At 44.6% G+C, this 24,124-nt stretch overlaps 3 protein-coding genes across 8 annotated transcripts; 2 read left to right on the top strand and 1 right to left on the bottom strand.

Moving 5' to 3' along the window:
• The first annotated feature begins 329 nt into the window (after positions 1 to 329).
• LOC124411188 (myosin-VIIa) lies at positions 330 to 13,418 on the top strand. 3 transcript variants are annotated; one of them, XM_046890159.1, is made up of 28 exons: positions 330 to 419; positions 3,405 to 3,451; positions 3,958 to 4,071; positions 4,150 to 4,296; positions 4,634 to 4,818; positions 4,925 to 5,046; positions 5,147 to 5,403; positions 5,553 to 5,718; positions 5,810 to 5,940; positions 6,185 to 6,580; positions 6,667 to 7,047; positions 7,129 to 7,284; positions 7,388 to 7,981; positions 8,061 to 8,270; positions 8,419 to 8,616; positions 8,676 to 8,852; positions 8,966 to 10,006; positions 10,097 to 10,341; positions 10,441 to 10,801; positions 10,902 to 11,020; positions 11,122 to 11,518; positions 11,596 to 11,778; positions 11,871 to 12,072; positions 12,188 to 12,316; positions 12,429 to 12,525; positions 12,620 to 12,717; positions 12,806 to 12,975; positions 13,075 to 13,418. In XM_046890159.1, exons 2-28 carry the CDS (start codon positions 3,434 to 3,436, stop codon positions 13,279 to 13,281), a joined length of 6,501 nt encoding a protein of 2,166 aa, XP_046746115.1. In that variant the 5' UTR covers positions 330 to 419; positions 3,405 to 3,433; the 3' UTR covers positions 13,282 to 13,418. The 3 variants fall into 3 exon arrangements, with proteins under 3 accessions (XP_046746115.1, XP_046746114.1, XP_046746116.1); XM_046890158.1 differs by lacking the exon at positions 330 to 419 and adding an exon at positions 438 to 859; XM_046890160.1 differs by lacking the exon at positions 330 to 419 and adding an exon at positions 438 to 859 and having other exon boundaries at positions 3,392 to 3,451.
• Positions 13,419 to 15,020: 1,602 nt separating this feature from the next.
• LOC124411192 (suppressor of hairless protein) lies at positions 15,021 to 18,621 on the bottom strand. Of its 4 annotated transcripts, none has more exons than XM_046890168.1 (3): positions 17,677 to 18,621; positions 16,115 to 16,984; positions 15,021 to 16,027 (listed from the first exon to the last, which is right to left on the bottom strand). In XM_046890168.1, exons 2-3 carry the CDS (start codon positions 16,862 to 16,864, stop codon positions 15,257 to 15,259), a joined length of 1,521 nt encoding a protein of 506 aa, XP_046746124.1. In that variant the 5' UTR covers positions 16,865 to 16,984; positions 17,677 to 18,621; the 3' UTR covers positions 15,021 to 15,256. The 4 variants fall into 4 exon arrangements, with proteins under 4 accessions (XP_046746124.1, XP_046746126.1, XP_046746127.1 ...); XM_046890170.1 differs by having other exon boundaries at positions 18,283 to 18,621; XM_046890171.1 differs by lacking the exon at positions 17,677 to 18,621 and adding an exon at positions 17,078 to 17,403.
• A 514-nt stretch (positions 18,622 to 19,135) lies between these two features.
• On the top strand, positions 19,136 to 23,853 carry LOC124411191 (DNA excision repair protein ERCC-5 homolog). The gene is made up of 9 exons (XM_046890167.1): positions 19,136 to 19,267; positions 19,416 to 19,528; positions 19,640 to 19,815; positions 20,112 to 20,555; positions 20,635 to 20,854; positions 20,917 to 22,160; positions 22,324 to 22,537; positions 22,627 to 22,863; positions 22,930 to 23,853. The coding sequence occupies exons 2-9, from the start codon at positions 19,441 to 19,443 to the stop codon at positions 23,586 to 23,588; spliced, it is 3,282 nt and encodes a 1,093-aa protein (XP_046746123.1). The 5' UTR covers positions 19,136 to 19,267; positions 19,416 to 19,440; the 3' UTR covers positions 23,589 to 23,853.
• The last annotated feature ends 271 nt before the right edge of the window (positions 23,854 to 24,124 follow it).

Raw genomic sequence — 24,124 nt, 5'->3', positions numbered from 1 at the left:
CGGAAAGAAAGAAACGTGTCTAAACTGAACGCTGCCACCCGATCCGTCTTCCATTTCTTCGCCTTCCTCCTTATCTTTCACCTCGAATCAATTATCATCATCATCATCGGGAATCCGCCTCGTGGTCCTTGTGAGAGAGCGGAGATCTTCAGAGTCTTCAGACTGTAGGTCAGGCAGGTAGTCGTTGCATCCTCTTTCCTTCTCCGGATTTCTTCTCCTGGTGAGTTCAAACCGGGACGACAGGTGGGGCCCCCCGTCCTCGAAGTATCGTCCCTGCTCTCGCTCACCTGCCGTCACGCGGTGCGGTCGTCGAGTCGTGACTCGCGCTCTCCATTCAGTCAACATTCAGTCAGCTATTTACCTTGGCGCGCCTCGCCTAGCATAGCGAGCAGCACGCCGCCACTTCCACCTGGCTACAGGTAGGCATAAGCCAGGCGACAGCCACAGTCACTTTCCGATCTAAACCGAACCTCCCCGAGCGAGTGTGGTGTTAATGTGCCGGTCACCGCGTACCCCGTACGGTGCGTTGTAGCCGTATAAGCGGTTAAAGGTAGACTCCGGCGTTAAAAACTGTTCAGATATTATTCTCGATCGTTCCTTTACCCTTGTTTTATTACAATTGTCTCGTTATCGGAGAAGCCTCGGTCTCGAGACGCGACGCGCGCCGTCTCGACGCTGTACTTTTACGTAAATCGCCGCGACTTTAACGACTCGATCTTCCACACCTGTAATAGACGGTGAATATTTTGGGAATGAAAGGTCGCCGAGTACCGATCAGTGTTCTGCAGTGTGCCGCCTTATGGAGTCTTGGGATTTAGCCGATTAATACACCCGCAATTACCTACGCATATTCAACAAGGTGAGCTAAGCATCTATTACGCACATATCGTCTATTATACATACACGAATGCCTCCTATGTGCACGCGTGTGTATATAATATTATGGGACGCGACAGAGACCTTGATCTCTGTACGAGGCGCTGGAAAATTACGACGGCGATCTATATTTAATGTAGCGATTATGCACTGACACGCGCGATTTTTGAAGCTCGGTCAATTACTTTTTCAATTGTTTTACCTACATACACGTCGGTGTGTATAGAAAATATGATATTTCTCATCTCTATCACGCTCCGCCGCGTCTAGCAGGAATCGAACTCTGTAAGACCTACCGTTACCACTGACCGTTCCTTCCTTCATCGTGGATTCCCCATATATTTTTGCAGTCAACGACTGCTGTGCTGCTGCTGCTGCTTAATACCTTGACTGTTGTACGGGATTCCCGATCGGGCGTATCAGGAGGCTCGGTAGACTCTCGCACCAACTACGCTTGGATAACAATTTTTTCGGACTCCGGTTTCTCCGCGGTAGACGCCTTTTTCTTTCCTCCCTGCAGTACTAAATGGTGTATATACAGTTGCGGGGAAATTTCGTATGAATCATACACACCTGAGAAACGTAATAATTAAACATTGTGTGATTTCAATATACGCATCTATACTGTGATGTAAGCATGTAGGTACATATGATATTATGCATCAGGTATGACTTATAAGGTACCCAGGAAACAAGGCATTCGGTCAGATCAGCTCATCGTCATATTATCAATGTTAGCACAGTTGCGCGTGTGCTAATAATGCACATACAAGTATACCATCCTTGCAGCAAAATAGTACTGAGATTTTCCATGTTTTTATAACAGCGACGGAACGCCCCACCCGATGTACTGGTTGACCGTTTCAACCATCGCGATTCAGTTTGAGACCTGTTGGCTGTATGTTTAATTACATTTTTTTGAGCTCCGAATGTGATTTGAATGCCTGATATTCTCGAAATCCAAGTTTCGATGTGTATGTATCTATGTTCCCGTCTTAGGTATGAATTATACATACACATCTACGAGTCGCAGTCGTGCTTAACTGGGGTCGCGCACGTGCGCGCGGCGTTACATAGTACATATGAACCTGAAGTTGGTAACGTTATTGTAATGATTTACTTTTCGAAAAAATCGCTATTTCACAATTGCAGAAATGTCGAAAATGCAATAAATTAAAATGAGACAATACGGATTCATATTTTGAAAACTTTGCTACTTCAAAGTCACTATAAACTTGCAAAATAGTCTTTTTTCCCCCGCAATGTTTCGTTGCGTTAACGCAACTAACTTCAGTCTCATTAGTACATACCCTCCTGCAAACACAGCCATCACGCAGAGACAAGACATATCCGATAAACCAGTGCACGGAAATATGAGCGTACGCACTCGGAAATACCTCCGCGTTGTGTAAACAATACAACGAACTCTCGCCATCCCTCTTTCGACGTGCAGAGTCACGCACCATGAAGATTGGTGATAATTAGCTGTATCGAAATGAACCGCGGTCGAGGAAGAGAAACGAAGGAGAGCAAGGTAAAGAAAAGATCAGCAATTTAGTCCGGTGCACTAGACGTAACGTACATACGTAAGTAGACATAGTCGTGAGAGAAGCGGGTGTACGCTTCATTTTGCAGTATAGGTATCAGTTGACGCGAATTATCGACTATCGAGTCTTATACGTATAAACGCGTAAGCGGATATAGCCGACGACGATGGTCTTGTACAGCCGGGTTGCGCGGCTGTGTACACACTTACTGTACATGTATAAGTGTATACAAGCAGAATATCTAACCCACTTCGCAAACAGGTTTAAAGTTGGCTCTTATACCGCGAGCGTTAACGGTGATTGACCAGGATAACAACTTCTCTGTCTCGTCGCGGCGCGACGGGTCTCGAAGAACAGCATCGGTATGAGAAACGGAAAGGGGCCCGTTTGCGCGCGTTAAATGAATAAAATATCTAGGTTCGATCTAGGTATGCTGCAGCGGCAGCAGCAACAGCAGCAGCAACCTACTGTTGTAAGTACCGGTGCAGCATCGCGCCATAATTGCTTATGGTAATTACATCCCCGACGCCCGACACTGAAACTCGTTGCACCTCGTGGCCGGTGATTGTTTTGCGTACGAGGCCGAATAGAGTTCTCCGGGCTCGTATGCATGTTACGTGTATAACGTATAATACGTGCGTGTATCGACCCCTCCCTCCTCCTCTTCACCTCGGCGAAGTTACAGGCTTACAGTGCACGCGCATCTTGAATTAAACCCGTGCCGTTACAAGTCGCTGTAGGCTGTAAGACGTGCCGCGGGAATGCGGGATCTATGTAATGATGATAGATTTTTATGATACTCGAAGGCTGCCTGATAAACAGCCTTGTCGCGTTACATACGCTTGTGCCATGAATGTCGTTTTACTGCGCGTATTATTATAATACACAGGTATAGTGTACGCATTTTCACGCACTCGGGGATGATGAAAGATCAATCGTGTGCCGATCATCGTGAAATAACTTCATAGATTATTGTTTCAGGTGGCGGGACAGCGGCCAAGATTTGAGAGATGGTCATCGTCACGCGGGTAGGTTGACCCGACGTTGGGCACAAATTATTCACTCCATTTATTTACTCAGCTCTGATTCGCTCCGTTCTATGCATTATAATCATGCAACTATATATGTACATTAGAACATTGACTTCCGTGAATTATCGGCCTGTTCAGAGGAAAAAATAAAAAAAATAAGTTAAACGGTGATCAACCGAATTCGTAAACGGTGAATACCGAAGGGGCGTCGGCCGTGGCGGCGACCTCTGCAGCAGTTCCGAGTGCGGAAGTGCTCTTCCGATGTTCCGGTGGCTGAGTAAATGGGCCGAGGAATTAACGAGAATCTTTCGCTGCTCGGACTGCTACCAAGATCTGTTTACATGCCACTATTGATAAACTATTATGATGCGATGCTATGGAGATAGATATGATGTGTATCAGCTACTTGCAACCTGCTCCATTGATTATTAAGTAACACCGATCGATCGATTACCTTCTCGATCGGTGCTCGCGCGAAACCTTAAAAATTCTTCATTCCATAGGGAGATTACATATGGATCGAGCCCGTATCTGGAAGGGAGTTCGACGTAGCGATCGGGGCTCGCGTCGTATCGGCCGAGGGTAGAAGAATCCAGGTCAAAGACGACGACAATAAGGTATTCATAGGACACCGAAATATTGCTGGTGGTAAGCGTTGATCAGTTATTCATACTCATTAGTTATCCTTGTTGTAGGAACAATGGCTGACTCCAGAGCGGAGGATAAAGGCGATGCACGCTACATCCGTCCAGGGCGTAGAAGACATGATCAGCCTCGGAGACCTTCACGAAGCTGGTATTCTGAGAAATCTTCTCATCCGCTACAACGAGAATCTCATATACGTAAGCAGTTTTCATTAGTCTAGACCCATCTGTGACATAAAACATTCCGCAGGTTTCCACGTTAGACGAAGCTCCGAGTAAGACATAACGGTGCGATTTACTTATAACTTTATCACTCGTTTCGTAAAGCAAACACGTATCTTTGCTCAATGCTCGAGACGATTATATACTGGGAGCGAGTCTTTACTATTACTTAAATATTCCCTCTCCCTGCGCAGTGTCGCTGATAATAAACTAAATAATAAACTAACGCTGTGGAGTATCAAATTCTAGAGTATCCGGTGGGGCTCAATTCATCGTTTCGCTGCACCCGAATGATCCTCACTTTCTTTTATAGACTTACACTGGGTCGATTCTGGTCGCAGTGAACCCCTATCAAATATTACCGATCTACACCGCGGAGCAAATAAAACTCTACAAAGATCGAAAAATCGGCGAACTTCCACCTCACATATTCGCCATAGGAGACAATAGCTATACGCACATGAAACGATATGGGCAGGACCAGTGCATCGTGATCAGGTACTTTCAAAAACTGACAATTAAACGAGATCACGAAGCCCGGGCTCGCTGAATTGGAAAAAAATTATTCAGTCCGTGTTCTTTCATTTCTTTTTTTTTCATCCAGCGGAGAGAGCGGGGCCGGAAAAACTGAGAGCACCAAGTTAATACTCCAATACCTTGCTGCGATTAGCGGCAAACATTCTTGGATAGAGCAACAGATACTCGAGGCTAATCCCATTCTGGAAGGCAAGGAGATTCCGCATATGCTATTTCTTTACATATTATCATGCTTAAACTATTCTGTTAATCAAACGCTCACCCGATCAACCTTAATCGCTGTCTTCAGCATTCGGAAACGCGAAAACGGTAAGAAACGACAATTCGTCGAGATTTGGCAAATACATTGACATCCACTTCAACGAGCTCGGGGTGATCGAGGGAGCCAAGATAGAGCAGTACCTCCTTGAAAAGTCACGCATCGTATCGCAGAGCACCGATGAAAGGAATTACCATATATTCTACTGCATACTCGCCGGGCTTTCCAGAGAAGAGAAGAAAAAGTTGGAACTGGACGACGCTTCTACGTACAAATACTTGACAGGGGTGAATATAGTATATTAACATTGATGATCTCCCTCTCCCACCGTAACATTTTGTCATACGAATGTGGATAATTAATTGCCATGCGAAATGTTATAGAAATCAAATTATTATCTATTTAATAATAATCTGACAATTTTGGGCTTTGGAAGGGGGGAAGCATCACCTGCGAAGGACGAGATGATGCTGCCGAATTTGCGGACATTAGATCGGCGATGAAAGTCTTGCTGTTCACCGACGCTGAAATATGGGAAATACTCAAACTCCTGGCCGCGTTGTTGCATACCGGGAACATAAAATATAAAGCAACTGTAGTAGGTTCGTAATAATACAAAAATGACCTATATTATTTCAGAAAAAACTTGCGTAGGATTCTCGTTAACGCCCGTTACTTTTTACGTTTTTGTAGATAACCTTGACGCTACGGAAATACCGGAGCAAACCAACGTCCAGCGAGTTGCGAGCCTTTTAGGAGTTCCTGTCCAACCTCTGATCGCTGCACTGACGAGGCGTACGATATTCGCACATGGAGAAACAGTGGTACGTTATACCTATAATCAGTAAAGTTTGGCCCAAGTCGAAGATGACATCTTAAGACGGCTGCATTCACGTAATTATGGTCACTAATCCATTCCCTCCCTTGGCCCACACAAGCCTAACGGCTCATGGGGATGTACCCCATCTAATATATACCCTCCGTTGGTTTTTGTTGTTATTGTTGTTGTTGTCAATATTTACCGAGCGAATATCCCAAGTACATCGACGATAATTTTCTGATCAACAGGTTTCCACGTTATCGAGAGATCAGTCAGTCGACATCCGCGATGCTTTTGTGAAAGGCATTTATGGCCGATTGTTCGTTTTGATAGTGAAGAAGATAAACGAGGCAATATACAGGCCGAAAAATATGGCGAGAAGCGCAATCGGAGTGCTGGATATATTTGGTTTTGAAAACTTTAATCATAACAGCTTCGAACAATTCTGCATAAATTATGCCAACGAGAATCTTCAGCAATTTTTCGTACAGCACATATTCAAGCTCGAGCAAGAGGAATACAACCACGAGGGCATTAACTGGCAGCACATCGAGTTTGTTGATAATCAGGATGCTCTCGATCTGATAGCCATCAAACAGCTCAATATCATGGCCCTGATAGACGAGGAGTCAAAATTTCCCAAGGTAAGGCACATGGATCGGCTCATTCGCGTTTCTTCTTCAAAACGGACATGGCAGCTTACCAATTGTATACCCGTGCTAAATTTCAGGGAACCGACCAAACGATGCTGGCCAAGATTCACAAAACTCACGGCAGCCATCGTAACTATTTGAAGCCAAAATCGGACATAAACACGTCGTTTGGTCTGAACCACTTTGCTGGCGTCGTTTTCTACGATACTCGAGGTTTCCTGGAGAAGAACAGAGATACTTTTAGTGCCGATTTACTCCAGCTTATTCACATATCAACAAACAAATTTTTGCAAATCTGTTTTGCCGAGGACATCGGAATGGGTTCAGAGACGCGCAAGAGGGCTCCAACACTATCGACCCAGTTCAAAAAGTCCCTGGATGCTCTAATGAAAACCCTGTGCAGTTGCCAACCGTTTTTCATAAGGTGTATCAAGCCGAATGAGTACAAAAAGCCAATGGTGATTAACAAGACGATTCTTCCATGCTCTATTATTTGACCAAATACGAACAAGTTACTCTCAACCCTGCGTATTTTGCAGATGTTTGATCGAGGTCTTTGCTGTCGTCAATTGAGATACTCGGGCATGATGGAGACCATCAGAATACGAAGAGCCGGCTACCCAATCAGACATTCCTTCAACGAATTTGTCGAAAGATACAGGTTTCTCATAGCCGGCATCCCTCCGGCTCACAAGGTTGGTACGATCGTAAACGAGTAGTTGAGAACGTATATTCTTGAATGGCCCCATCGAAGAATATAGCTCTCGAATTCCCGCGAACATCTTTAACTGATTTCAGACCGAGTGCCGAGCTGCAACATATAGGATATGTCAGGCGGTGCTTGGGAGATCCGACTACCAGCTGGGGCACACCAAAGTCTTCCTGAAGGACGCGCACGACTTGTTCCTCGAGCAGGAACGGGACCGCGTACTCACGCGCAAAATACTAATTCTACAAAGGAACATTCGTGGCTGGGTGTATAGGCGGAGATTCCTGCGGATGCGGGCTGCGGCTGTCAAGATCCAAAAGTGTTGGAGAGGATACGCCCAGCGGCAGAGATACAAGCGAATGCGCATCGGGTACATGCGGCTTCAGGCTCTCATTCGGTCGAGGGTTCTATCACACAGGTTCCGACACCTCAGGGGGCACATCGTCGGGCTGCAGGCCCACGCAAGGGGTTACTTGACGCGCAGAATGTACGGCAAGAAGATGTGGGCTATCGTTAAGATCCAAGCTCACGTCAGACGGATGATAGCGCAACGGAGGTTCAAGAAGCTCAAATACGACTATAGGCATCATATTGAAGTGCTGAGACTCCGCAAGAAGGAGGAAAAGGAGCTTAAGGACCAGGGGAACAAAAGGGCCAAGGAAATTGCCGAGCAGAACTACAGGGTAATGTTATATTTTCCTCCTCTTCAGTGTGGGCCCGATACGAAGGGCGATCTATTGAACCCCGATTTCGATTGCGCAGGAGAGAATGCAGGAGCTGGAGAGAAAGGAGATGGAGATGGAGATAGAGGACAGGCGACGAATGGAGATTAAGAAAAACCTCATAAACGACGCGGCGAAGAAGCAGGACGAGCCGGTCGATGACAGCAAACTAGTTGAAGCCATGTTCGATTTTCTTCCAGACTCGAGTAGCGAGGCCCCGACTCCGGCCAGGGAAACCTCTGTGTTTAACGTGAGACTGATTCTATAATAGCGAATACGATTTACAGTAAAAAAAGTGCGACACAAGATGCGTTGAAAGTGAAGGTTACACCAAGTGGAACAAAATCGGACAAGAGTAACAATTGTTTACTCTGAATTAACAATGATTTCTTACCCAGGATTTACCAGTCCCGAAAGCCGATCAGCACGAAGTGATCAGCCCTATCCAAATGCCGTCCGAGGATGAAGAGGATCTCTCGGAATACAAGTTCCAGAAGTTCGCCGCCACCTACTTCCAGGGAAACATCACTCATCAGTACTCCCGGAAGCCGCTTAAGCATCCGTTGCTTCCGCTGCATACGCAAGGAGATCAATTGGTAAGCAATAACTCGACGATCCTCAGTGAACAAAATATAACCTTGATTATTTCCTCCAGGCTGCTCAAGCTCTGTGGATAACGATATTGCGATTCACCGGAGACCTGCCCGAGCCCCGTTACCACACGATGGACAGGGACAATACATCTGTTATGTCAAAGGTGACGGCCACGTTGGGGCGTAATTTCATACGCAGTAAGGAGTTCCAGGAAGCGCAAATGATCGGAATGGATCCCGTGAGTTGTATAATTCTTCGTTATCGGCGATGGGGCTCTAATATGGCGGCACACCGTATTTCAAAACTGTCTCGAATTCTAACAACAAGCCCTAACGTATATCCCTTCTCTAGGAGACGTTCCTAAAGCAGAAGCCTCGTTCGATTCGGCACAAGCTTGTGTCACTGACCCTGAAGCGAAAAAACAAGCTCGGCGAGGACGTGCGTCGGCGTTTGCAGGACGACGAGTACACGGCGGACAGCTATCAGTCTTGGCTCGAGGCGAGGCCGACGTCGAACCTTGAAAAACTCCACTTTATAATAGGTCACGGTATCCTGCGCGCCGAATTGAGAGACGAAATTTACTGTCAGATATGCAAGCAGCTTTCCAATAACCCGTCAAAATCGTCGCACGCCAGGGGTTGGATCCTCTTGTCTCTCTGCGTCGGTTGCTTCGCGCCATCAGAAAAGTTTGTGAGCTATTTACGCGCGTTCATCAGAGAGGGGCCACCCGGATACGCGCCCTACTGCGAAGACAGGCTGAAGAGAACATTCAACAACGGGACCAGGAACCAGCCACCGAGCTGGCTCGAACTCCAGGCGACGAAGTCGAAAAAACCGATAATGTTGCCGATCACCTTTATGGACGGCAATACCAAGACGTTGCTCGCCGACTCTGCAACAACCGCCAGGGAACTATGCAATCAGCTTTCCGACAAAATATCTCTGAGGGATCAGTTCGGCTTTTCTCTATACATCGCGTTGTTTGACAAAGTCTCGTCCCTCGGTAGCGGAGGGGATCACGTAATGGACGCGATATCTCAATGCGAACAATACGCCAAGGAGCAGGGGGCGCAGGAGAGAAACGCGCCTTGGAGGCTTTTTTTCAGGAAAGAGATATTCGCCCCGTGGCACGAACCCACCGAGGATCAGGTCGCCACCAATCTGATATATCAACAGGTCGTTAGAGGCGTGAAATTCGGTGAATACAGATGCGACAAGGAGGAAGACCTCGCCATGATAGCTGCCCAGCAATACTACATCGAATACTTCACCGACATGAACGTCGACAGACTTTTCACCCTGCTACCAAACTATATACCGGATTACTGTCTTACGGGTGTCGACAAGGCTATAGACAGGTGGGGCCACCTCGTCGTTCAAGCGTATAAAAAGGTAACGTTCGTTTCGTTGGTGGTGATAATTTTGCTTTATTTCCTTCGTTTACGGAGAAATTAATCCTAGCATTTTTTTTTTTTTCGTCAGAGTTATTACTTGAAGGAGAAGGTACCCTCGATTCGCGTGAAGGAGGACGTCGTCAGCTACGCCAAGTTCAAGTGGCCGCTACTCTTCTCACGATTTTACGAGGCCTATCGAAATTCCGGACCAAACTTACCCAAAAACGACGTTATCATAGCCGTTAACTGGACCGGTGTCTACGTGGTTGACGATCAAGAAAAAGTGCTCCTGGAGTTATCCTTTCCCGAAATCACCACCGTATCTAGTCAAAAGTAAATTATCTGCCCTATAGAATTCAGCGACGTCAACATATGGCATCTCTATCCAACGATACGGATTATTTACTTACAATTTGTCCTTTGTTTTTTTAGAACAAACAAGGTCTTCACCCAGACGTTTAGTTTATCAACGGTGCGAGGAGAAGAATTCACATTCCAGAGTCCCAACGCGGAAGATATCCGTGATCTGGTGGTTTATTTCCTCGAAGGTTTGAAGAAACGCAGCAAGTACGTAATTGCACTGCAGGACTATAAGGCCCCCGGGGACGCCACGTCTTTCCTCAGTTTCCAAAAAGGCGATCTAATCGTACTCGAGGAAGAGAGTACGGGCGAGACTGTTCTCAATTCCGGATGGTGCATCGGCTGCTGTGAGAGGACCGGCGAGAAGGGAGACTTTCCTGCCGAAACGGTTTACGTTTTGCCATCCCTGACTAAACCGCCGAATGATATCCTGGTAATACATACCACATGCAAGAACGTATTGGATCAGGTGTATTTTCATTATAGTAGAAATTAGCTTTCTAATTTCATTGAATTTCTTCCTATCGCTGCAGGCACTATTTAGCATCGAAGGGCCGGAACACGGGCGCCGTCTTTACCCACAGCAAATGAATGGAGTAGAATCTCGGGAGAAGCTGCATACTCTGGCCGAATACGCAATAGATCATTTCAGGTACGTGCCGTATATCGTCCCAGAAAATCCTGCAACGATACGGTAATGCCACTCAACGCGACACTTCCGAATAAGGTTGATTAGTAAATTTATTTCTTCAGAACACCGCCAAAGCGGACGATGTCGAAGGCATTAACGTTGACGACCGCTCGCCGTGGTCACGTCGACGAGTTGTGGCGACATTCGAGGGATCCGATAAAACAGCCACTGCTGAAGAAGCTGATATCGAAGGAGGAGCTCGCGGAGGAGGCGTGCTTTGCCTTCAACGCCATACTCAAATACATGGGTGATTTACCGACGAAGAGACCGCGCATAGGCAACGAGTATACAGACCACATTTTCGACGGTCCGCTAAAGAATGAGATACTTCGCGACGAGATATACTGCCAGATAATGAAGCAATTGACGGACAACAGAAACAGACTCAGCGAGGAACGTGGCTGGGAGCTGATGTGGCTTGCCACCGGATTATTCACCTGCAGTCAAAGCCTTCTCAAGGTATTCAAAGCAATCTGTTATTCACCACGGAATTATTTTGTCCCGCGAATAGCAGATGACATTTTATTACCTTCAAGGAATTGACCCTGTTTCTGCGGACACGACGCCATCCGATATCTCAAGACTCCCTGCAGAGGCTGCAAAAGACATTGCGAAACGGTCAGAGAAAATATCCCCCTCATCAGGTTGAGGTGGAAGCAATCCAGCACAAGACGACGCAGATATTTCACAAAGTTTATTTCCCTGACGATACGGACGAGGTGAGTCACGTTATTGTCGTACAAATTAATAAACTATGCATAAAAGTATAATTATAATGGAAATTTGGCCTTGCTTAAATTTTGACGCCCAGGCGTTTGAGGTGGATTCGTCGACAAGAGCGAAAGACTTCTGCCAGAACATAGCGCAACGTTTGAACCTACGCTCGGGGGAAGGATTCAGCCTGTTCGTCAAAATTGCCGACAAAGTGATCTCCGTGCCCGAGGGTGACTTTTTCTTCGATTTCGTCAGGCATTTGACCGACTGGATAAGAAAAGCCCGACCATCGCGAGACGGTTGGTTACATTCTGTTTGTTAGCAAATGTTTATGTCAGTATTGATGACGATATAAATGAGTTAAGGAAACTGTTTCTCCCGGAGTTGCCTAATATTTCAACTTTTAATGAACAGGTGTATCTCCCCAATTCACGTATCAAGTGTTCTTCATGAAAAAGTTATGGACGAACACGGTACCTGGGAAGGACAGAAACGCCGATTTGATATTTCACTTTCATCAAGAACTACCAAAGCTCCTGAGAGGTGAGTCTGGAAAATTGTTCAATTACTTGTACGGCTAAGAAAATACTTAGCAGATATTGATTTATCATTTTATCGAAGTCCAGATAAAACCATATATACTCGAATGTTACAGGATATCATAAATGTACTAAGGAGGAAGCCTCGCGACTTGCGGCTCTCGTCTACAGAGTAAGATTTGGAGAAAGTAAACAAGAATTACAAGCAATTCCGTAAGTGTTTCTTCGAGTACACAGTATTAATAATATACGAACAACAACAAAAATAATAACAGCAATAATAATAATAATCATAATACCGTTTCAGGCAAATGCTACGAGAATTGGTGCCCGCGGATTTGGTAAAGATTCAGAGTTCTAATGATTGGAAGAGATCGATCGTCGGGTCGTACAATCAAGACGCGGGTAATTATATGGCATAAGATTGATAGTTCAGTTTTAAAATTGTACCATTTAAGCACCGGTGATTCATGAATGACGATACACGTTGCAGGAATGAGTCCAGAGGACGCGAAAATAACATTTCTGAAGATCGTATACCGCTGGCCGACTTTCGGATCTGCATTTTTCGAAGTGAAGCAAAGCACTGAACCAAATTACCCAGAAATGTTGCTGATTGCTATCAATAAACACGGAGTGAGCTTGATACATCCGCAGACGAAGGTTCGTTATGTCGATTTATTAAGTTTCTCAACATGTCCGCAAAGTATGGTAATTAATTTCGCAGACTAACGCTAGTTTTGTTTGGCCACCACCTTCCAGGATATCCTAGTTACACATCCGTTCACCAGAATCTCTAACTGGTCGTCAGGTAACACATACTTTCACATGACCATCGGTAACCTGGTAAGAGGGTCGAAATTGCTGTGCGAAACCTCTCTTGGCTACAAAATGGACGACCTATTGACATCGTACATATCATTAATGCTAACAAATATGAATAAGCAACGTACAATGAGAATAAAATAACGTTTGGTTGAGAAGTTTATGGTTCGCAAAAATTCATTCCAAAACGAAATATTACCGATCGTACGATGTATAACAACGCATTTTTGTGAATGTTATTTTCCATACTATATCTCGATATAAACCGATCGTATTATTAAGTGCAATTATTTTTTTCTACCATGGTCTGTTGTTATTATTATTATTATTATTATTTAGAATTTTAATCTATTTCGATTATGCAACTAAAATATAGTATATTTAATATATTAATCATACAACATGGAAAGGAAAACGAGAAAACATGAAAATCAGCTGATTAGGGCAAGCAGTCATACTTCCCATCCAAGTCTTCCCCTTGGAGAATATACAATGCTCTAAGGTTTTCCCATACGAATTTTATCCGTCCAGTCTCGGGTTATTATGCATAAATAAATGAATGCATACATACATCTATATATATATATATATACATACATGCATGTATGGATATATAAAGGGAGAGAAAGAGAGAGAGAGAATTAAGCACAATTATATAAACACAAGGAGGATGTAATTATTGTAAACTCGGATTTTACCGTGTTGCGAATAAGAAAGATAAACGTACCTCACTGCTGTTGTCGAGTATCTGACACTGTGAGGCAACGAGAATGTTAATTGTGGGTAAATTCCCATAGGATGCCACATTTCCATTCCTTGGTAACAATAGAGCATATCACATGGAGACAGGCAGACTCCAGTCGATCTTATCTCGTTTCCTCACCACTAATATACAATACATACCTGCTCAAAAAACGGAAATATGCCTTGGGAAAAATTTTTAAACCTCCAATATATATGTATATACATACATGAAATCTTGCAACGTAAAGTGTTGTGGAAATTCGCGGAGGTGTCGGTACGTATACATATATGTACATACATACATATACATTTAAGCATAAACTGCGATATACTGAAATATTATTTGTATTCATCATTGTATTATTGTTATAAATGGTGCTGTTCCATTATGCAAACATATACATATTATATGCATTGTTTATATCTACAATTATACGTTTAAAATTCAAAGAAGTGTTTTAATTGGATATTTTTTTCTCAATTTCTTTCCAAGACGTAAAAAATAATTGAAACAAGGATGTCCCACTTAATACCACATGTATACACTAATGGACATTTCCCTTGAGGTATTTTTATACATGTATTTTCTCAGCCAGGGTTCAAATTTTTTCATATTATTACTGTATATCGTACATATTACATCTACGATAAATTACGAGAAGGAATAATTTTGTATCGCCTTTTTCTCGATTCGTGTGTAAAAGAAATAACAGATATTCACATTTTTAGTTAAAAGATTATAAATATGGTAAGAAAAATATTACAAAATGTCTTCTTGGTATTATTCCTTGTACATACGAGTTTCCGTTACTCCAATCTCTTACAGGGACCATAATCAGGGTGGCAACAAGTGACCGGCTGATATTAAATTCCTGGACTTTCTTAGACTAACAAAGTTCTCCAATTATCCCTGGTTTTTTCCGGTCTGTCACCGCCGTTTACTTCAATGGCAGGGGGGGAATTATTATAAATAATAGTTTTCATACAATTCAGATTCTAAAATTACACATTAGAAATCAGATCGAGTATAAGGGAGAACAATGGAGCTGAAGAAGAGGATAAAGTTTATTCACCTTTTCTATTTTTTTTTTTTTTCTTCTCTTCATAATTATTGTTTCCTCTCTTTCTATATCTTTCTCACGAACAGCAGCACTGTACTCAGTGACCCAGATTCATACAAATTTTATAGATAATAACCATTTCTATAATTCGGTGTCACCTAAAATTGTCGCTGCATATATCACACCCACCTCCTAAGAGTCTCGTCAGTTTGCCGCAAAAAACTTTCACCACTACAGCTATTCTCACCGTCACTGTCACTATAGCTGTCAATAGAAGCCGATCCACTGCTCAGATTCTGGCAGTGCGCGATACATCAGAGTCCCGACTGAGGCTGCTGATGGTGAATGGTCCAGGGAACGTCGGCAATGGCAGGAGGTAGACTCGGATCGTGCATGGACCTTGGCGCTCTCATTATCTCGTCAGCAGGAGGACAGTGAGGCCGTGGCCCAGGTTCAGGGGTGTAAGTGAACGTCAGTCCCGTTGCATAAATAATCCCATCATTCCTGACTAGCGAAACTGGGACTTGCGTGGGCTGCCTAACCCAGAGCCATTCCCCCCTGAACAAGGAAATGTCTGGAACAACACACAGCATGCTCTCTTGGCACCTGTACATTGTCTCGGCCTCAACATCGCCAAACCACACTTGTAAATTTGGTGTAAAATTGTCCCCAGTTAGTTCGAGCATCGCCACGTCGCCACCACCATTTAAATGTAGGCTGTGAACCAGGGGGACTGGAGTTACAGGAGAACGGACAGGCCCCATTCCCTCGAAGAACTGGTACTCTGCTTTGTCTGTACTTATGATGGTCCAGCAGGCACCGTCATTAATCATCTCCTTGTTGGCTTCTTTGGGGCATGGCGTTGCCTGAAACTGTATGATTCTCTCCTGGGATAGGCAAAGGTACATGTGATCCGTGTCCTTCATGTAGAAAGCACATTTGTGCAGTTGAGAAACAGGGTCATCTGCTTCCAGACTTGCCATCTGCTTGTCTACCTTCCTGATTATCAGACGCGGCAAGGCCATGCCTGTTACCGAACAGACCAACTTCACCGTACTCCCGTAGTGAACGTACCCATCCCGTACCTGCAATTTTGACAATATACCATGATAGATCGTGCAAAAGAGTTTGTATGGTGTAAAATTGATCTCACAGGATAGAAGCTAGCATACCTGAAACTCTTCGGACTCGCTTTCATTGTCGTCTAAAAGATGTATGGTGAAGGCTCCCCACTGGGTCGAGCTGGCGTGGAAATTGCCGTTCTCAACATGGAGGTATCTAGTGCTGACAGTCTGAGACCTGAGACGATTGAACAGGGCGACCCTGGTGCCACTAGCGATGCATAGATCGGCATTCTTGAGGGATTGCTTCTTCTTTGAAGGCTTCGATATCACCTTTATCCTTTTGCTGTGAAATACACCTATGTCGTGTCCGCTACCATAAAACATTTTGACCGACAGCATAAAATGTTTTCGCTTGTCAGAGTCTGATATGTACAAAGTCTTAGCAGCGCAATACTGCTTCCCGTTGTTGAGGTCGAGCTGCTGCATGTCTTGGTCCGAGTTGCCGATACCAATGAACGCGCACAGCTGGGCCGACTGTTCAGACTCCCCCTCACGCAACATCTGTTCCTGACGCATTCTCCAGCCATCCCCAAAGAGGTATATACATGGCGGAGGGCAGAAGAACCGCTTCTCATTGCCATACGACTTCTGTGCTACCTTAGCGTGCAGGATCACTATCACCATGTCACTTCGATCGCGGAGGTAGCGCTCCATCGCTTCGCGCGTCAACCGCTGGTCCGTATCCGATCTGTACACTCCGGATGAGGCAAATCTAGGATAGGCTGACGACACGGCCGACGGAGATGGGGGAGACTGCATGCCGTGCGCCATTGCAGGCAGCCCAAACTGATGCGGCATATTTACACTCGTTACTATCCAGGCGGGAAACCAATTTCTGAGCACCACTTTTTGGGGCACCAGTTACATCCTCGGAAGTGGATATGATTCCTGCCACTTGCCGGCAAGTCAGCTCTTCATCTGGAAAACAATACGTGTTAGAGACACAGATACAGCTGCTTCATCTTCATTTTTCTTATTTTTTTTGTACGATTTAAACCTACATAACCTCACTTTTTAAAAACGTACTATGTAAAAAGGCAAGACGTGCATATCACACCCGGTAGAAACCATCACTCGGCAATACGCGTCTGACATCTGATCTGGCGGTAGAAACCGTTGAAACCATCTTAATTAAATCAAGGAAATAGCATTCATGCGAATAAACGAATCTTCCCACGCGACTGTCACTTGTTGTCAAACAATCCGAGACACTGCCAGCTTTTCTCGCTTCAGCCTAGATGGAGCAGGTTTAGCTACGTTTGCTCTACCGGCCCTAAGGACCACGCTGTCGGTAATGACAACGCAATATTTTTCATTATTTCAGTTCTCATGCGTACCTGCAAATTTTATGTTCAATCTAACATATCGTCCAAACATTGCAAAATAGTAAACAAACAGGATCACTCCGAAAAAACACCCTTTCAATTGTATCAAATATACACGTGAATGCATATATCACTCCGCACGTATCCGATCTATGTATTTACGTATTTATATGCGTACTCACATACGAGACATTTGTTTACTAATATATTGTGCTGAATTACGGCGAGGTTACGAAAGGTTGCATAGCAGACAGGGTGAAACGCACGGGTGACAAACAGGCCTACCTTATTTTTCACTGCTGCGAACGGCTTTATCCATGTCCAGCCGTGTTTCGTCGGTTCTTTCGATTCGGTATATACGAGGTTGAGAAATGTTTTCGGTACAGACGCCCGCTTTGGCATCCATAGCTCAATTCGTTAGCTTTTATTACTTCGGGAGCATCGCGGCGGTCCCGAGAATAACTAACTGCAATACACTGCACACAACTGTAGCCTACTTGCCTGCCTGTCTTTTGCTAACAATTAATCCATTCAAAAAACACCTGTTCACTTTACGAATTTTCCGACAGTTCTGCCAACGCTCGCGCAAACTCACCGCACCATCCGACGTCGATTGGCCCTACGAGCGTATCTATGAGCTATGCAAGTATGTGCATGCGTCGCCGGTTCTATGGTGAGGAAATCTGCACCGAACACTCCGACTCGAAGAACTTTTGACAGAGAACAATTACTTAGGTACAAGGGGACGACGAGCAATGCGCTGAACGGCAATTAAAAACGGAGTTCGCGAGACTCGCCACCGTCGCCCCGCGGCAGCGACGATAGGTTTTATTAGTTAAAAGTGGTCCGAGCCGTGTGTAACATTTTATCGCCTGTATGCTACATACATACGGGCGTATGCATGCCGGACAATGATGGTTCAATGTCAGAGTCTGGGATGGAACTAAACAATCCCCCGCGACGGCGTAGAGTTATTATTCTGCCGTAAGTGGCTGCAGTTTCTATTGTTTTACTGTTCTACAATGCCCCGGTCTGGCCTGGGCATTCGTCTCCCACTCTACTCCGTCCCCGCCGGCCCCGCTTCCCAGCTACGACGCCTGGAATTGCTGCCGCTAAAGGATGTTGGGGTTACCCTCGAGGGCGTGGGAAAAACCTGCTGTGGGAAAGAGTGGGTGGGTGGCCTCAACTCCCTCACTCACTCCACTCCACTCCGCTCCGCTCCATTCCGCTTCTAGCTGCGTGGTTATGACGACCACGTTTCACGCACACGAGCGGCGTTATGTCCTATACGCCTATGACATGCATTACCACGTATAGGTGTGCGATGTACATTCATATGAACAGTATTTACTGTGTGACGTGTGTATGCGTACCAACGCGCCCCATCTGCAGCTCGCTTAATACTATCATGTAAGATATAACGCGCTCCCCAACTCGAGTAAACCTGACTATAAATTCGCTGACGAACCGTAATACATAAGATGATAATTATGCTAGAAAATTCCATTATTCATATGTATACTGGGCAGTATAGTACATCAAAGTTGCCTACACTGTGTACCTGTATCCATGTAAAGCTTGCGTGAGCCACATTTGTCGGATAATCGCTTCATCGCATCTTCCGACTGGTGTGTACGTTTCATCCCCAGCTTTTGAATATGTACCCAGGTTTGAGTAATATGCATTCGTTTATGAAGAGATCGCACTCAATCCTCCGTTTCCATAAATTGAATCCCGCTTCTTCTCTGTGCACCGCGCTGTGGCGACATAGACTGCTGAAATGGTATATTCGCACACGAGTTTATATTTTTTTAACCGCAAGTAGTTTTATGTATCACGCAGAGCGACGATTAGCGAAGATGTGTCTCGTCGTTCGGTGAGTACCGCCAATCGTGAATAACGACCATAACGCCGCGTCAGTAACGTCAATAATTGAGGTTATGTTATATTAAAACCGTGAAAGCAACAACTTACAACTGGTCTGAATGTTTCTGACATATATTATATGAAATTTTTTTCATCAGAATTAATGATACATAATTATTCACCATGGGCGTTCATGGTCTGTGGCGACTGCTGGACGCTGCTGGAAAACCTGTGGCTTTAGAAACACTGGAGGGAAAAGTCCTCGCCGTCGGTATCCTTTCAATGTTCAATATCAACCAAACTCGTCATTGGTTACATCAATGGCAGTGATACTCATATACCCACACCTGCATTCTACGTTAACCCTAACTCAAACCTTCAGATGTATCCATTTGGTTGCATCAAGTGATGCAAGGATATCAGGATGGGCATGGAAGTCCTCTACCCAATGCTCATCTTCTTGGGTTATTCAATAGAATATGTAAATTACTGTATTACAAGATCAAACCTGTGTTTGTATTTGATGGTGGTGTACCTCTGCTCAAGAAGAATACAATTGTAAGTTTTATCAGGGATAGATGGTGCAGACTTTCATGTTTTTTTAGTAAATATAACTACACGTAAGAAACCTTGTCTTCTGCATTTCGTATGGCAAAATTAGGGTTTCAAATTTCTATTTTGTATGACCTAAAACAAATATAACATACAAACGTTCACATGATATTTCATATGCAGAATATAGTTTGTTATCTTGATTTTAATGCAAGTGTGTAAAAATGCAATTAGGCTAAGCGTGGGAATAAGGTAGTGAGAAAATGGAGTTAATTATTCTATTGTCTTATCCCCCTGTCCAGGCTTCTCGCAGAAAGCAGAAATCTATGGCATCTAGTAAGGCGCAAAAAATGAAGACCGACTTGATAAATAATTTGCTCAAACGTACGGTAGTCAAGGGAGCCCTGGGTAATGGGAGTACTGAGAAGCAGGAGGAAAAGGAGGAAACCAGTGGAAAAGTCGATCGGTCCTCCGTACATTCGTCCCTGAACTTATTCAAGCTACCCGTCATTCCCAGTGGCAGCGAGTTTCTTTCGGAGGACGAAGATGACCCGGAGACGGAAACTGAATCGTCTGTTCAACTAAGTCCGAGGAAACAGGCCAAATGGAAGGGAAATATTCACAACGTGGATGTCAGCAGCACAGAGTTCAAGGAATTGCCACCGGATGTCCGTCACGACATACTGACCGATCTCAAGGCAACGAGGAAGGAAAACTCTTGGGGATGTCTTCATGAAATGCCTGAGGTTTGTTCTGCTCTTGACTGTATAAATGAAATATTTAGAGATAGGGATGGTTTTATGAATGGTTGAAAAATCTTTTCAGGATACTCACGACTTTTCAAACTACCAAATGAAACGTTTGCTTAAGCGGAGGAATGTTCAGGAATGTCTCGAGGAAGCTGAGCGAGAAATGGGAGGCAAGACCATGACTCTGGAAGAATTGGATGTCCTTCTCACCGAACAGGGCATTGCTACAACTACAAAGATTGATAACGCAAGCCGCATTGCAGCTGACAACTTGACACGATTTGTGTATATTAATGGTAAATACTTAACCATATTTTTCTCATATTGAACAGTCGCTACTATCGTTTGTGACTTTCAGGTGCGAATAAAGACGTCCTGACAGCCAAAAAAACTGACATTACCAAAGTCAGTTCATTGAATAAAAAGTCGGAGGATAACGGCAATCCTTCAGAGGATGATGACGTGGAGATAATTGAAAATTTGAAGGAATACGAGCTTGACGAAGACTGGGAGAGTGACTGGGAATCCAGCGACGAGCCAGAAGTCACAGTGATGAAGTCGACAAAATTAAAAAAGCTGATGAAATCCAGCGACGTTAATCCCGCGATGATGTATATGCTGGAACATAGCGGCCTAAGTCAAGAGGAAATTTTCTGTATCATTGAGCAAAGTAAAAACAAGTCTACAGAGTCGTCAGGCCGCAATCGACCTCGAGATTCTAAGCGATGTTCGAAAGCTTTGGATTTCATCATTAAATCCGAACCCGCCGATAGCGAAGATGAAAAATCACAACCAGGTACTGATAATGTGCCCGCGAGTATGAATTCTCGCAGCAACTCGCCGGTCGATGTTCCCATCGAGTGTCCCGATTTTACGGCTACGGACTTTTCCGAATCCACAAACAACAGAAGCCCTGAACCCGCTTCTCATCAAGCAAGCGAGAATGTGACGACTAACGAAGAAGCAGCCACAACGTCAAGTTCGGAATCAGATGACTTTGTCGAGGTTGCAGATGTGCCTGTACCGAATATCTCATATTCGGCAATGAAGGAAAAGAAACCCGTGCTCGAAATAGCAATCGAGCAAAATTTACAGTCCGAAGACGACATGTTTGCCGATATTTTTACCGAAAATGCGAGCCCGGTTCAAGTTACACGGCCTGCAGTACATGAAACGCAGCGCGGTGTCGATCTCGCAGACGAGCGGTGTAGCCAAATTAAAGTACCGTCGCCAGAGCAATCAAAAGTGGATGAAAATGGATACAAAACACTACTAGAATCGTCGGTTCAAAGTACAAGCGAGGAGAACAGAAAGGAAGATGAATACACGGCGGCTGATTCGATAAGTTCGCCTCAAATCGACAAAAAAGCCGACAACGTTGAGGCATCGAATGTCAACGACGAAGCTGAAGATGGTCACCAACCTACACCAAGCGTCGTGGATGAGGATAAGAAGAAAGCTTTTCAGTTTCCTACTCGGAGAGACGAACTCATCACGATGCAGGAGCAATTAGAGACCGAGGAGAAAGAGCTAAGCGGAAATCTCGGTCGCCTAGAGAGACAGGCGACTGATATTACGGAGCAGATGCGTATGGAAGCTCAAGTGTGTTACCGATCTTCAGTATGATTAATAAGATCATTTGTTTAACTCTGAACCCACATTTTCATGTCTAAGGAATACTTTTAAAATTATTCCACGCAAAATATGTGAACGTTCTTCGCTGCCACTCTATACGCGCCTAATTAAGGTCGAATTTGTGTCTCAGGAGCTACTACGTTTTTTCGGAATTCCATACGTGATCGCGCCAATGGAAGCGGAAGCTCAGTGTGCTTACTTGGAAACAATAAACCTGACCGACGGCACAATAACAGACGATTCAGATATATGGTTATTCGGCGGTCGCTGCGTGTACAAGAACTTTTTCAACCTGAACAAACACGTCATGCAATTCCGCTCCAGCGAAATTCGCCACCATTTCAGTAAGCGCGTCACCGGATGACGGTGTCTTCGTTTTTCATCTCCGTAGAAGGTCACCGACAATTTTTTGTGCTTTCTCTCCACTTTTCAGATCTCACCAGAGAGCAAATGGTGCAGCTTGCACTTCTAGTTGGCAGTGACTACACCGTAGGAGTGACGGGAATCGGTCCCGTCACCGGGCTTGAAATTCTCGCTGCTTTTCCAGCCGAAGAGAGCAACCTGCTGCGAGGCTTGATCAATTTCCGCTACTGGGTAAATTCCGGGAGAGCAGCGGGTCCCGGAAAAGCATCGCTACGTACGAAGTTGAAGAATGTTCGCGTCGAGAAAGGTGAGCATTCGCCGCACTGACTTTCAATCTTCAAGTCACGAACGCGTTGTTGCTTCCTATTTTCAGGTTTCCCCAGCGAGGCTGTGGTCCAAGCGTATCTCGCCCCGACCGTCGACGAATCTAAAGAAGGATTCACCTGGAATGAGCCGAACACAACGCTGCTGGCCGATTTCACGAGAGATAAATTCGGATGGACGAAAAGCAAGTTCGAAGTTATATTCAATCCGATAATGAAGCGACAGGCAGAGTCTAAGAAGCAGAAAGGGATCGACGACTATTTCCAGGTGCAGATTTCGAAGAAAGGCATAGAAGGAACGCTTAGCAAGCGAGTTCAAAAGGCGGTCGAGCGATTGGGGGGTGGAAACGAACACGAGGAGGAATCCGCCGACGTCGAGGTGCCGCAAAAACGTGCTAGAAAAAGTAAACCGAAGTCCAGCGAGCCGAACCTTCTAAAACCCATAATCGAGGAAAAAGAGGAATCATCCGCCGTCGGCGTTGCTAAGATAACTCCCTCAACGGAAATAGCTACAAAGCTACCTATTACCAAGCCGGAGTGCATACCGCAACGGGAAAAGGACAAGGCGAACGCTTTGAAGAACAAGCTACGAGCTATCGAGGTCTTTCGGAAATCAAAGAAGGGCCCAGGATACGCGAAGAGATCCAAACGGACTGCTCGCAAAATCAAGAACGAGGCCGAGCTCTCGGAGAGCAGTGACAGTTCATAGAGCCAAAGATAAGATAATTCTATTCCCAAAACTCGACCTCTACGAAGTTAATTATGCATATTGCATGTAATATTTATTGTGACATGAAACATTAGTTATTTAATTTCATGGCCACTGGCTGTGCCAGCAGATTTTTTTAACGTATACAGATTTTAGTCTAACGTTTTGTACGGTATAATTATTCTTGTATTATCCCACCGCGATTACGTGGATCGATGAATTTTTGTTTTCGTTATGATGTTGAATAAAAGTGCGATCGAAGAGGGACTAGTATTTTCCTTATTCCATTTGAACTACTTCTTTATAAACTGTTTCAAGGTTTTCACATTATTTAATAGTATACTACAATAAACGCGCGACCTGATAAGGTGAGTTTTCACCTCCCGCGTCCTGTCCGAAACCCGTACGTATTTCAGCAGAATATTGTATGGTTTCATTAAAAACGTTCATTACGCCGAATAAAATTTGAGGAGATGTGACCAATTACTATTTCAACGTTTCAGTAATGTACAATAACGTATAAGATGCATATAATA

This window comes from Diprion similis, chromosome 10, assembly GCF_021155765.1.
Source record: "Diprion similis isolate iyDipSimi1 chromosome 10, iyDipSimi1.1, whole genome shotgun sequence".
NCBI lineage: Eukaryota > Metazoa > Arthropoda > Insecta > Hymenoptera > Diprionidae > Diprion > Diprion similis.
This window is presented reverse-complemented; position numbering and strand designations above follow the sequence as displayed.

Coding starts and splice junctions, on each gene's coding strand:
- LOC124411188 (XM_046890159.1), top strand. Junction 6,581..6,666: donor AGGAGTCAAAATTTCCCAAG/GTAAGGCACATG, acceptor GCTAAATTTCAG/GGAACCGACCAAACGATGCT. Junction 10,007..10,096: donor TCGTTCAAGCGTATAAAAAG/GTAACGTTCGTT, acceptor TTTTTTCGTCAG/AGTTATTACTTGAAGGAGAA.
- LOC124411192 (XM_046890168.1), bottom strand. CDS start 16,864: ATGCCGCATCAGTTTGGGCTGCCTGCAATGGCGCACGGCATGCAGTCT. Junction 16,028..16,114: donor GCGAGTCCGAAGAGTTTCAG/GTATGCTAGCTT, acceptor TCAAAATTGCAG/GTACGGGATGGGTACGTTCA.
- LOC124411191 (XM_046890167.1), top strand. CDS start 19,441: ATGGGCGTTCATGGTCTGTGGCGACTGCTGGACGCTGCTGGAAAACCT. Junction 20,556..20,634: donor GTCTTCATGAAATGCCTGAG/GTTTGTTCTGCT, acceptor AAATCTTTTCAG/GATACTCACGACTTTTCAAA. Junction 22,538..22,626: donor CGAAATTCGCCACCATTTCA/GTAAGCGCGTCA, acceptor TCCACTTTTCAG/ATCTCACCAGAGAGCAAATG.